The sequence below is a fragment of the Sorex fumeus genome, unplaced genomic scaffold, assembly GCF_029834395.1.
Source record: "Sorex fumeus unplaced genomic scaffold, SorFum_2.1 ptg000041l, whole genome shotgun sequence".
NCBI lineage: Eukaryota > Metazoa > Chordata > Mammalia > Eulipotyphla > Soricidae > Sorex > Sorex fumeus.
In genome coordinates this window covers 10700559-10711795 of record NW_026606098.1, presented here as the reverse complement: position 1 = coordinate 10711795, position 11237 = coordinate 10700559, and the positions used below count along the sequence as shown (strand labels likewise).

The window sequence follows — 11237 nt, the reverse complement described above, 5'->3', positions numbered from 1 at the left end:
CCGGGGCGGGTGGGATGGTTGCAGGCCGTGGGGGCAGGTGGGGCCGCTGGACGTGTGACCCGGAAGCGCTCGCCGCTGGACGAAGGACCCGGAAGTGCTCGTCACTGCTGACTGGCTGCGTGATCCGGAAGTGATTGTCACTTCCTTCCGGGGGGAGCGACTGTCTCCTTGCCCCCACCCGTGCGGATAGGTCTGTGCCGGGAGGCTCGTTCTCTCCTGAGGAAACTAAACGGCCCGACTTTAGCGGCTCCTGCTCGTGCCCTATTTCAAGGGGACGAACTTGCCTCAGCCGCAGGGGGGGCGAGAGCATGCGGTGGAAGAGTCGGGCAGACAAGGCGATCAGAGGGACGTCCCAGCTGTTTGCACGTGGCTTTGGCTCTCACCAGGGGGGCCTCAGCCGGCAGTGCTGGGGCTGGACCCCAGGGCTCCTCGTGCAGGCAAAGGAAGGGTCTTGGGGCATCCTCGGCGCTGCTCGTGTCTCTGCGCCCACCCAGTGCTGTCTTGGCTCTGAGCCTCGGGGTGATGCTTTATCCAGGTCTTTTCCAGGGGTGGTAGCGGTACTCAGGAATGATGTCCTGAGCCCCATCCAGTTTTATTTATTGCTGTGCTTATTTTTGTTTATTATTGTTATTCTTTTAGAGTCATTTTCATGAAGACACCATAATTTTCAAAGTTGTTCATAGGAGAGTATTTCAGGCAGGCTATGTTTCACACCCATCCCACCACCCACGGCCTCTTCCCACCACCCACCAATGTCCCCAGGCTCCCTCCCACTCCCCAGCCTGCCCCCTTAGCAGGCATATAACATTTCATTTCCTCTTACTTGCTTTAAAGAAATTGAAGGAACTAGCCCTATACAGCCCATCCAATTTTACTGAGTCCCTCCCTCCCTCCCTCCTTCCTTCCTTCCTTCCTTCCTTCCTTCCTTCCTTCCTTCCTTCCTTCCTTCCTTCCCCTTCTTTCTCCTCTTCCTTCCTTCCTTCCTTCCTTCCTTCCTTCCTTCCTTCCTTCCTTCCTTCCTTCCTTCCTTTCTCTCTGCTACACTTGGCAGTGCTCAGGGCTTATTCCTGCACTCAGGGATCTCTCCTGCTGTTACTCAATGGACACTATGGGGTACCGGGGTTTGAAACCAGGTCACTGCATGCAAGCCAAATGTCGTCCCTCCTCCTGTACTATCTCTCTGGCCCTGAACTTTTTTAGGGGTGACATTGGTTACTTACCCTGAGGATTTGGATAAGCAACTGTATTTGGAAACTCATTGTTGTTTCTAATGGAAGGGGTTGAAAGTGTGGCTAACCCACGGAGGCAGCAGACTTGAAATAAAAGCCAAACCTGGCCACTTCCTGTCTCCTGTCCTGGCTCCCCCCCAACCCCTCCTGCCCCCCTCCCCCCCCCCAGATCTTTACACCCCTCCTGCCTTCCCGGGAGTCTGTCCTCAGGAACAAGGCCATGTCTCTGGGCCATGTCTCTGGGGTGGAGCACATACCTGGCATGCAAGTGAGGCCTCAAATCTATCTACCAGTTCCTTAAAGCAATTTTTTCTTTCTCCCTATCTATCTCTTCCTCCTCACCCCCACTGCAAGTCCCATCCCATTGAGAACCCCTTATCTGTCACCAAATCACAAAACTTTGTTCTCATCGGACCAACTGTCCATTCCCTCGTGAGGTTTCTTTATCCTCCACCTTCGGGGGGGGGGGGGGCTTGAGCAATTTTATTTTCCTGAGAGGGGAAGTCGGCAGAACCATAAAATGCCATCCAACGTTCTACCACCTTTTATACACCTGTGGACCAGAGCCTCAGCTGCCTGCTGGTCCGTGGACCGGTGGTTCTAACTCAAGCAGTATAGACTGTGGTTTTCAACCCGTCTACACCTGTTGACCAGCACCACTGATCCATAGATGGGCAGTTGCAAATCACTGATGAAGATTCCGGTCACGTTACTCTAGTAACATCTGACTCACACCCTGCTATGGGGCCCCTTAAATGAATGTGGAGCATGACAAAAATAACTGACCACTGACATAGTTCCTGAAGAGCATGGATCCCTAATTAACCTGAACCCCAGAGGGTCACACACCTGAGGACTTCTTGTAAGCCCATTTTCACAGTCATGTCCAGCCATGTCACCCACGCTGCATTTTGTGGATGTAAAGGGGTCATGTGCAAGAAAGCCCTGACCAAACACACACACACACACACACACACACACACACAAATCATATCTAAGTCTGAGAGTTTATAGAGCCAGAGTTGATACAGCGGGGCTACGGCCGCACACACGGTCAACCCAGGCAGGATCACTGGTGTCTCTTCTGGTCCCCTGTGCCAGGAGCCAGAAGTAAGTCCTGAGTACAGAGATAGGAGTAAGCCCTGAGCACTGCCATGGGAGCCCCCACTTGTAATAAAAAAAAAAGAAATAAAAAAAGAAAGCCAAGCATTTCCTAGCAACTTGGCTGAGCAGAGGGACTAGTGCAGGAGGCAGTCACTCATCTGTGGCATCTGGAGGGACAGACAAGAGCATGCAGTTTCAGCAGATGAGAATCCAAAAAAACGGCCCCAGTTCTGCCTGTAAGGGCAGAACTGAGAGGTCGGGGGAAGAACAACTGATTAGGTTGCCTGGAAATAACACAAGAGCTTAGATGGAGGGTTGGAGCTCAGGGTTAGTGCTCAGGGAGGCAACAGTTGACCCCAAGCCCATAACTGTCAATCAACAAATAATGGGGAGAGGGGCAGGCTGGGACGAGGGTCAGACTGGAAGTGATGTAAGGGGCGGGTCCCGGCCCCTTGGAAACCAGAACTTTGCCCATCAATACCAGGTCCTCCAATACCATTATCACCCTATTACCTGAACTATTATAATTTTTTAAGGGGTCCAAGTGATACTACCTTGCCTTGCATGCAGTCAACCTGGGCTCAGTCTCCTGCATCCCTGATCCTGATCCTTGATCGCTGATCCCCTGAGCCCACCAGGAGTGATCCCTGAGCACAGAGCCAGGAGTCAACCTTGAGCACCGCTGGGTGTGGCCCCCAAACTAAAAATAAATAAATAAATACAATTTATTTTAAAAGTAGACTTGGTTTAGACTATCAAGAAACATGTCCAAAAATATTCCTAAACCCTTAGAGGAGGGAAAGATCTGCAAAGCTGGTGATATTTCTCTTCAGGGAAGTTGGCGGTGCTGAGGGTCCAAAGGGACATTGTCACCAAAGGGACAATGAATTATGGATTAGGGATAAAATGTCCCGTGGAGTTTGGGACTGGTGAGGGCTGGGGGCTGGTGCCAAAGATCCTGAGGAGGGAGGGGGGGAACATGCGCAGCTCCCAGGGGGCTGACCTGTGCCATGATCGCTCCCCTGAGCCTCCAAGTGGGGAACATGGCTCCCCAGAAACAACCCAAACAGCAATTTGCTTAATGAGAAGCGAGGGGATTTGGCCCCCCACAAAACCCTTGAGCTCCTTTTCTCTGCCTCACCTATCCTGGACCAGGAGGAGAGACCCTGGGGGCCAGGCCCACTTTATTCTAAGCACTGCCTCCCTGCACCCCTGTTCTAATCTGCCCTCCATTGGGGACAGCCGAGATCAGAGGCCCCAGAAATCAGAAATCTTATCCTGATGCTCTAGTAAGGTCTCAGAGAGTGCCGTGGCCAAGAGGTAAGAGGGGGGAAAAACTGTTATTTACAGGATTTCTGGGCACACAGACAAGGATGTCGAGAGAGGAAAATGCATAAAGTCCTCATAAGAGCTGGGGTCGGGGAGGTGGCTCAGTGGTTAGAGCACTTGCCTCACCTATGTGAGGCTGCCAATTCCATCCCCCACCTTGCGAGCAAAATCAGACAAACGCAATGAAAGTCCCCGGCTCTGGCCAGGGCTGTCGGAGTTTCACTGTGCCTGCATTTTCTTCTCTCCGTCTCACGGGCTTCCCTTGCTTCCTTGTGTCCTGGCTGCCCCTCCCTCAGTCTTCCTGTTTGCACATTCCCCCACCTCTTTCCTCCCAGCTCTCCCTTCTAGAATGTTTTTACCCTTGCCTCATCTGCCCTGCATCTACCACTGAGTCACAGAGACGGCCCACATAGGGGCAACTACCCGCAACTACCCCTTTTCTGGAAAAAGGGTGGGGGGCAGAATCCAGAGACTTCAATGGACCCGTTTTAGTGTGGCCCTGGGGACCATCAGATGGATTGTTGGGAGGAGGCTCTTGTGATACGGGCATCCTGACAGCCCCACACTGTGCCTGAGACTCCGGCTGTCCTCACTTTGGGGGTGCAGGAGCTGGTCCCCACTTCCAAACATCTGGGGATCATCTTTATTGGACTCAGGTGTAAAGTAAGTAAAGGCCCTCCCGTTGATCATCAATTTGCTCGAGCGGGCCCTGTAACGTCTCCATTGGAGACTTTGTTGTTACTGTGTCTGGCATATCGAATACTCTCGGTAGCTTGCCGGGCTCTCCGAGAGGGGCGGAGGAATCGAACTTGGGTCGGCCATGTTGGCTCCGTGCAAGGCAGACGCCCTACCTGCTGTGCTATCGCTCCAGCCCACTCAGGTGAGGGAATAAAATCCTATCTCCATCTGTACTGGGCTGGAACTCAGTCTGTCTCAGAGAAAAGAAAGTCTGAGGGGGCTGGAGTGATGGGACAGTGGGGAGGGTGCTTGCCTTGAATATGACCAACCAGGGTTTGATCCCTGGCTCCACCTGTGATCCTCTGAGTAATTCCTGAGTGCAGAGCCATGAGTCAGCTCAGGAAACTTAAATTCAGAGCTTTGAGAAGTTGCCCCAGGATGTCCCTGTTAGGGTAAAATGCTCCTGATCTACCCCCACTTTGTTCCTAATTCACTGATGTCTGAACAAAACAAGGAATTTGCTGTCCCACCCATTGTGACATCTCTGTGTTTTAGCGGGGGTCTGGACATCCTTCAGTCCACGCTCCTTGCTGGAGGCGTTGGTTAGCACTGTGCATATGGGCCCTTGCAGATGATCAGCGCTGAATGAGAAGAATGTCTTGGGGATGGGGGAGAGATGGGAGAGCAGAGAGGGCTCCTGTCCACCATCTCTCTATTCTATGGTGCTGGCCTGGGCGTCTACCTCACGTCTGGGATGGCCCACCCTTCCAGAAAGCGGTCGGTGGCCTCGGTGATGTACACGGTGGTCACCCCCATGCTGAACCCCTCCCTCTACAGCCTGAGGAACTGGGACATGAAGAGGGCCCTGCAGAGACTCTTCTGCAGAAGGGCTGGTGCCCAGTGATCGGGACAGATGGGATAATTACAGGGCATGGGGGAAGGTGGTAGATGCGTGAACCGGATGTGCTCATTTTTTTTTCTGGGGAACCAATTCCTAACCCCCAATTCCTGACACCCAGGGGCACACTTGAGGTAGCAGCGTGCCTGAAGGTTTTCTCTCTGCTGAGGCAAACGACCCAAGGGTGCAGGCCCCTGTGAGCCTGGAGAGGGGAACAAGCCTGCCCGAGTAAGCCAGGAGTGATCCCTGAGCACAGAGGCAGGAGTAAAGCACTGAGCACAATCAGGTGTGGCCCCCCAGTGTGAGATGAACATATGTGGGTGAGATTCCCATGGGAAACTGAATTAGCGGGCATGGCTCCCCCAGTTTAGGTGGGTCTTGTCTAATCAGCAGATGACTCAAATAGACCCAAAGGCTGAGCAGGAGAGAGTCGCGCTGTGGGTCAGGAAATGGGTTTCTTCTCCATCTGCTAGAGTGGAGTGACACCCCTGGGCTCCCTGAATCTCAGATCTTTGGGCTCAACCTGCAAGAGCCTGTCGGGTCCCCTGAGTCCCCCACAGACCACCTGCTTCTCTTCAGCTGTGTCTGTCTCAGGGTGAGGGTGATGCCAGCCCGTAGAATTGATTTCTTTCTGCTGGTGGGGGTAACGGGGGACGTTCTGGGTTCAGTTTCCAGCACTGCACAGTCCCCCAAGAGCCACTGGATATGACCCCCAAACCAAAATAATAAAATGTCTGCACACACTCACACACACACACACACATCCTGTTCTTTCATTTCAGATATGTCCCCCCAAACCAATAAAAAAAAGAAAAGAAATGCACACACACATTCACACACTCACACACACACTCACACATACAGTCACTCACACACACACACACACACACACACCCTATCCCGCTTTCTTACTCCCTTTTGGTTTGGGGGCCACCCCCAGCGATGTTCAGGGTCACAAACCCACTCGGGGGTCACTCCTGGTGGGCTTCAGGGACTCCATGGAGTGCTAGGGAACAAAGCTGGGTGAGGCAAGTGCCCTCCCTGCTGTACTATCACTCCAGCACCCCCTCCTGGTTTTTGTTTTTTTGTGGGTTTGTCTTTTTGGGTCGCACCCAGCGATGCTCAGGGGTTACTCCTGGTGGTGCTCGGAGGACCCTATATGATGCTGGGAATTGAACCCGGGTCGGATGCATGCAAAGCCAACGCCCTCCCTACCAGACTACCCCTCTGGCCCCTCCCATTGTTTCTTTTTGGCCCGAGAACCCTGACTTATTTCTGCGGTTACTTCCCTTTGGTTTCATCTCTCAACTTCTCACCTATGAAATCTTCAGACAATATTTTTCTGAGTAAGTCACTGGAGCCAGAAAATCGCTTCAAGATTCTGCAAAGCGATGGAGGGCATGGAAGTGTCGTTGGGTTCTGAATGTCCCAGAAGCGGATGCCTACACATCCCCAGGGGCCTCTGGGAGACCAGCTATGAAGTCAATTATTTGGCCGCACCTGGCAGTGCTCAGGGCTGACTTTTGGCTCTGTGCTCAGGGATCCCTCTTGGCGGGGCTCAGGGGACCCTCTGGGGTGCCAGGGATTGAACCCAGCTCATCCATGCACAAGGCAAAAACCCTCTCCATCGTGCCATCTGGCCTTGGAGGACGGGGTCTTTCAGATGCAGGAACGGTAGCAGTTGTGGGGAGAGAGAGAGGGTTACTGAAGAGAGATTAAAACAAAAAATTCTGCAAAGAAAATATAAACCCTTAGATAAATACAAGGCTTTAGGGGCTGTGGGGAGAAATTGCGTACTTCCGTCACGTCATCATCCTGCCTGATTCTTGCCTCCTACCAGTCCTATGGAAGCCGAGAACCACACGGGCACTGTAAAATTCATCCTTCTGGGACTTTCCGAAGACTCGGACCTGCAGCCTCTGCTGTTCGGCCTCTTCCTCTACATGTACGTGGTCTGCATCACGGGCAACCTGCTCATCATCGCGGCCATCCTCTCGGACCCCCACCTGCACACGCCCATGTACTTCTTCCTCTCCAACCTGTCCCTCACCGACATCTGCTTCACCTCCACCACCGTCCCCAAGATGCTGGCCAACCTGCAGACGCACGACAGGACCATCAGCTACGAGGGCTGCCTGGCGCAGATGTTCTTCTTCATGATCTTTGCGGGCCTGGATGACCTGTTGCTGACCATCATGGCCTATGACCGCTTCGTGGCCATCTGCCACCCCCTGCACTACACGGTCATCATGAACCCCCGGCTCTGTGGCCTGCTACTGCTGGCCTCCTGGTTATTCTGCCTGGCCTACTTTGTGTTCCAGAGCCTGCTGGCGCTCAGGCTGTCTTTCTGCAGAGACGTGGAAATCCCGCACTTCTTCTGTGAGCTTGCCCAGCTCCTCAAGTTGGCCTGTAACGACACCTTCATCAATGACATTGTGCAGTACTTCATCACGGGCCTCATGGGCGTCATCCCCCTGATTGGCATCCTCTACTCTTACACGAAAATCATCTCCTCCATCCTGGGCATCGCCTCGGCCCAGGGCAAGTACAAGGCCTTCTCCACCTGTAGCTCCCACCTGGCCATCATCTCCCTGTTCTATGGTGCTGGCCTGGGCGTCTACCTCACATCTGGGACGGCCCACCCTTCCAGAAAGGGGTCGGTGGCCTCGGTGATGTACACGGTGGTCACCCCCATGCTGAACCCCTTCATCTACAGCCTGAGGAACAGGGACATTAAGGGGGCCCTGCGGAAACTCTTCTGCAGAAGGGCTGGTGCCCAGTGATTGGAATGGGTGGGATGATTGCAGGGCATGGGGGGAAGGTGGTGGATGGATGCGTGACCCAGAAGTGTTTTCCTTCCCGGGGAGCAACTCCTAACCCCCAATTCCTGACCCCCAGGGCACACTTGAGGCAGCAGCATACCTGAAGGTTTTCTCTCTGCTAAGGCAAAGGGCCCGAACTTTATGTCAAGGGTCCAGCCCCCTGTGAGCCTGGAGGGGGAAACAAGCGCGTCTGAGTAATGGTGGCAGCTGTGTGCAAGTTCTTGGTGCAACTTATTTATCCGGGGGACGGGGAGGCAGGCAATGGTGTGTGCGGGGCTCTGTGGTGCCTGGGACAGGCCCCAGTGCTCTTGGTGCAAAGCCCCCCAGAGGCCTCTCCTCCATCTCATTGGTGCTTCTTGATCCTGCCAAGTCTGTCCCGTGCTCTCTGCCCCATCCTGGCTGGCACACATTGTCTGGAAACCATCACTGGGGTTGCCTCTTTCTGATTGCTGTCAACTATGATTTTATTTACCACGTGTTTTGCAAAAGGTGGGGTGGGGGGCACCTCATAACCTGTGCCGAGGATTTGGAGAAGAAAACAATCAGGAAACACATTTTTCTTTTTTTTTTTGGTGGGGGTCGGGGAGGGTTCACACACCCAGAGACTCTCAGGGTTGACTCCTGACTCTGTGCTCAGGGATCACTCCTGGTGAGGCTCAGGGAACCTTATGGGGTTCTAGTAACGAAACCTGGGTCAGCCGTGTCTTAAACCCTGCTGGAATCTCTCCAGCCCAAAAACTCATGGTAGTTTCTACAGTGAGAAAACCCTGGTTTGGGTCAATCCTGGTAAGTCAGGTAAGACTAGGAAGTAAATGCTGGCGGGTGTGTCCTGAGCCCCGCGGACAGGTCTGCATCCTTCCTCAAGGCTTCAGGGCCAGGGATGCTTCTCTGGGGAGAAGAAGGGTCTCCACCTGAGGTCCCGACACCTTCCATCAATCCGGGTTCCAGACTCACTGCAAGGTCAATATACTCTCTTTTGGTTACAGGCCACACCCAGCAGTGCTCAGAGGGCTGTATGTGGTGCTGGGGTCAAACCTCCCAGCAGAGTGCAAGGCAAGCTCCTTCCCCATTATACTATCATTCTTGTCCAAATCTTAAAAAAAATAAATAAAAACCTTAAAAAATTTTACAAGGAAAAAAAATTTTTTTGAAAAGTTTGACAAAAAAAAAAAAATGGGGCCAGAGAGATGGTATAGCGGGTACTGGCCTTGCATACAGCAGACTGTGACTCAATCCCCGGCAATCCACAGGTTGCCAACCCCCAGCCCTGCCAGGAGTGACCCCTGAGCACCACTGGGTGTGGCACCTCCCCCCAAAGTATATTTATAAGTAAAATTATGAGCTAATAGCCACAAATGCAGCAGAGCACGAATCTCCTCTCACTGATGATCAGGTGCATCGACAGAACCGACCTGGGTACAGAGACAACCCCCCCCCCCCCCCAGCATCGACTAAAGCATCCAGAGACAGCGAGCGCCAGAGCAGGAACGGACTTTTATTATTTCTCACGTTAAGAGGAAGTCTGGGAGAAGCAACCGCACAGAGAAACGAGTGCAGCCAGCCGCTCGGGATGGCTGCTGGCCATGGCTGGGGACAACTGCCTTTCTGCACCTCCTCCCCCATCTCCTATTGCCCATGACTCATGTCCTTGGAGTGGGGCGTCACAGGACCTACAGGACCGTCAGGGAGAGGATTTCCCCCGAGGGGCAGAGGGGTGCAAGCAAAAAGCATGTAGGGTAATCAATGTAACAGATTCTTCTCCCCAATACGCCCCCACCCCCTGAGATGCTTCACAACCAGACAAACACCTGCTTGCCCCTGACCAGGCTGGGGGTGTCTGCGGGATGAGGGGGGGGCATGTTTGCCAGCTACCTTATAGAGATGAGCACCCTGGGATCTGGGTCTAACTCAGCAGCTGAGCACTTGCCGCGTGTGAGGCCATGGAGTTCATCCCAGGCACCACACATGCACGCAGGTAAAAAAAAAAAAAAAAAAAAAAAAAAATCAGCACTCCTTTCTAGCCAGCAAAACTCTAGCTTCTCATGACTGGAAGACGAGATTCTTCGTGAAGGTGGCCTGGGGGAGAGGGTGAACAAGTCCTCAGGGGTTGCCTGGTCAGGGCCCCTCACCGGCAGGCACCAACATCACCCTTGGGTGCTCAGAGCACACCCACTGCACCTCAGGAAGTGGTAGGGACAGGCGATAGCCAAGGGTGCAGGCCGAGGTGGCGGGAAAATGCTATGTACAGACGTGCCTGTGAGGTCCGGCGCTGTGGCCAGGGCCCGGTAGGCGCGAGTCCACACCATCCTCCAGAGCCAACTCCCACCGGGGGCGCATCCTGGGCGCCAGACAAATCAGAAGTGAGTCCCCACGGGCACATCTGGGGCATGAAAACTCGCGTGAGCCGCAGAAGAGGCTTTTGGTGGCCGGAGGAGAGGGGACAGGCTCTCCGGATGGGTGTTAGTGGCACCATGTTTTCCAACCACCGGCCAGGAACACTGTCTCCCCCTCCCAGCCAATGTGTGGACACCAGGAAGGGATCCCCGGGAAGCCAAAACCGGTCCCCCACCTTGATCCCCATATTGGGGATGGCCCCAGAGAACCTCCAGGGCATGAGGTTCTGCAGCGGGTGTGGGTAGAACTGTCTGGCGTTGGGACACCCGAGAGAGAGAGACAGGCACCACCCCACACACACTCTTTCTAGGACTTTGCTTCAAAAATAAACTGTCCCCGTGGGCGTGGCTAGAACCGCCTGGCTTTGGGGCCCACCAACACACACACACACACACACACTCTCTCTCTCTCTCTGTTTCAAAAATAAACTGTCCCCACTTACTCCTGGCTTTCCAGGCACAGACACGGGTGGGCGGCAGTGGGCACCATTCCCCCTTGTTCCCGCCATGCAGACCTGGAGTTCCTCTTCCCGGGAGAAGTTTAGGGCAGCGGGACCCCCACCCCGAACTGAGCCAGGCCGTCTCCTGGGGAGTTCGTTCCTTTTGTCCCTTCTGGACCCTAAGTAAGACCCACAACCGGGGAGGAACCCCCATTTCCAGGTAGGGCCCGAGGGGGGAAGGTTTCCGGGCCTCAGTGGGGGCGGGGCTGGGCACGGACCCCGGGATATCACCCTGCAGGGCAGGAGGGCAGGGAGCGTCTCCCGTCCGGTGGTCCGGGCGGCAT

General features: G+C 54.1%; 1 protein-coding gene across 1 annotated transcript; it reads left to right on the top strand.

Moving 5' to 3' along the window:
• The first annotated feature begins 7036 nt into the window (after nucleotides 1-7036).
• LOC130028879 (olfactory receptor 7A17-like) lies at nucleotides 7037-8021 on the top strand. The gene has a single exon (XM_056119717.1). It carries the CDS (start codon nucleotides 7083-7085, stop codon nucleotides 8019-8021), a length of 939 nt encoding a protein of 312 aa, XP_055975692.1. The 5' UTR covers nucleotides 7037-7082.
• Nucleotides 8022-11237: the final 3216 nt, after the last annotated feature.

What these genes read in the sequence shown, in the direction of transcription:
- LOC130028879 (XM_056119717.1), top strand. Translation starts at nt 7,083, where the DNA reads ATGGAAGCCGAGAACCACACGGGCACTGTAAAATTCATCCTTCTGGGA.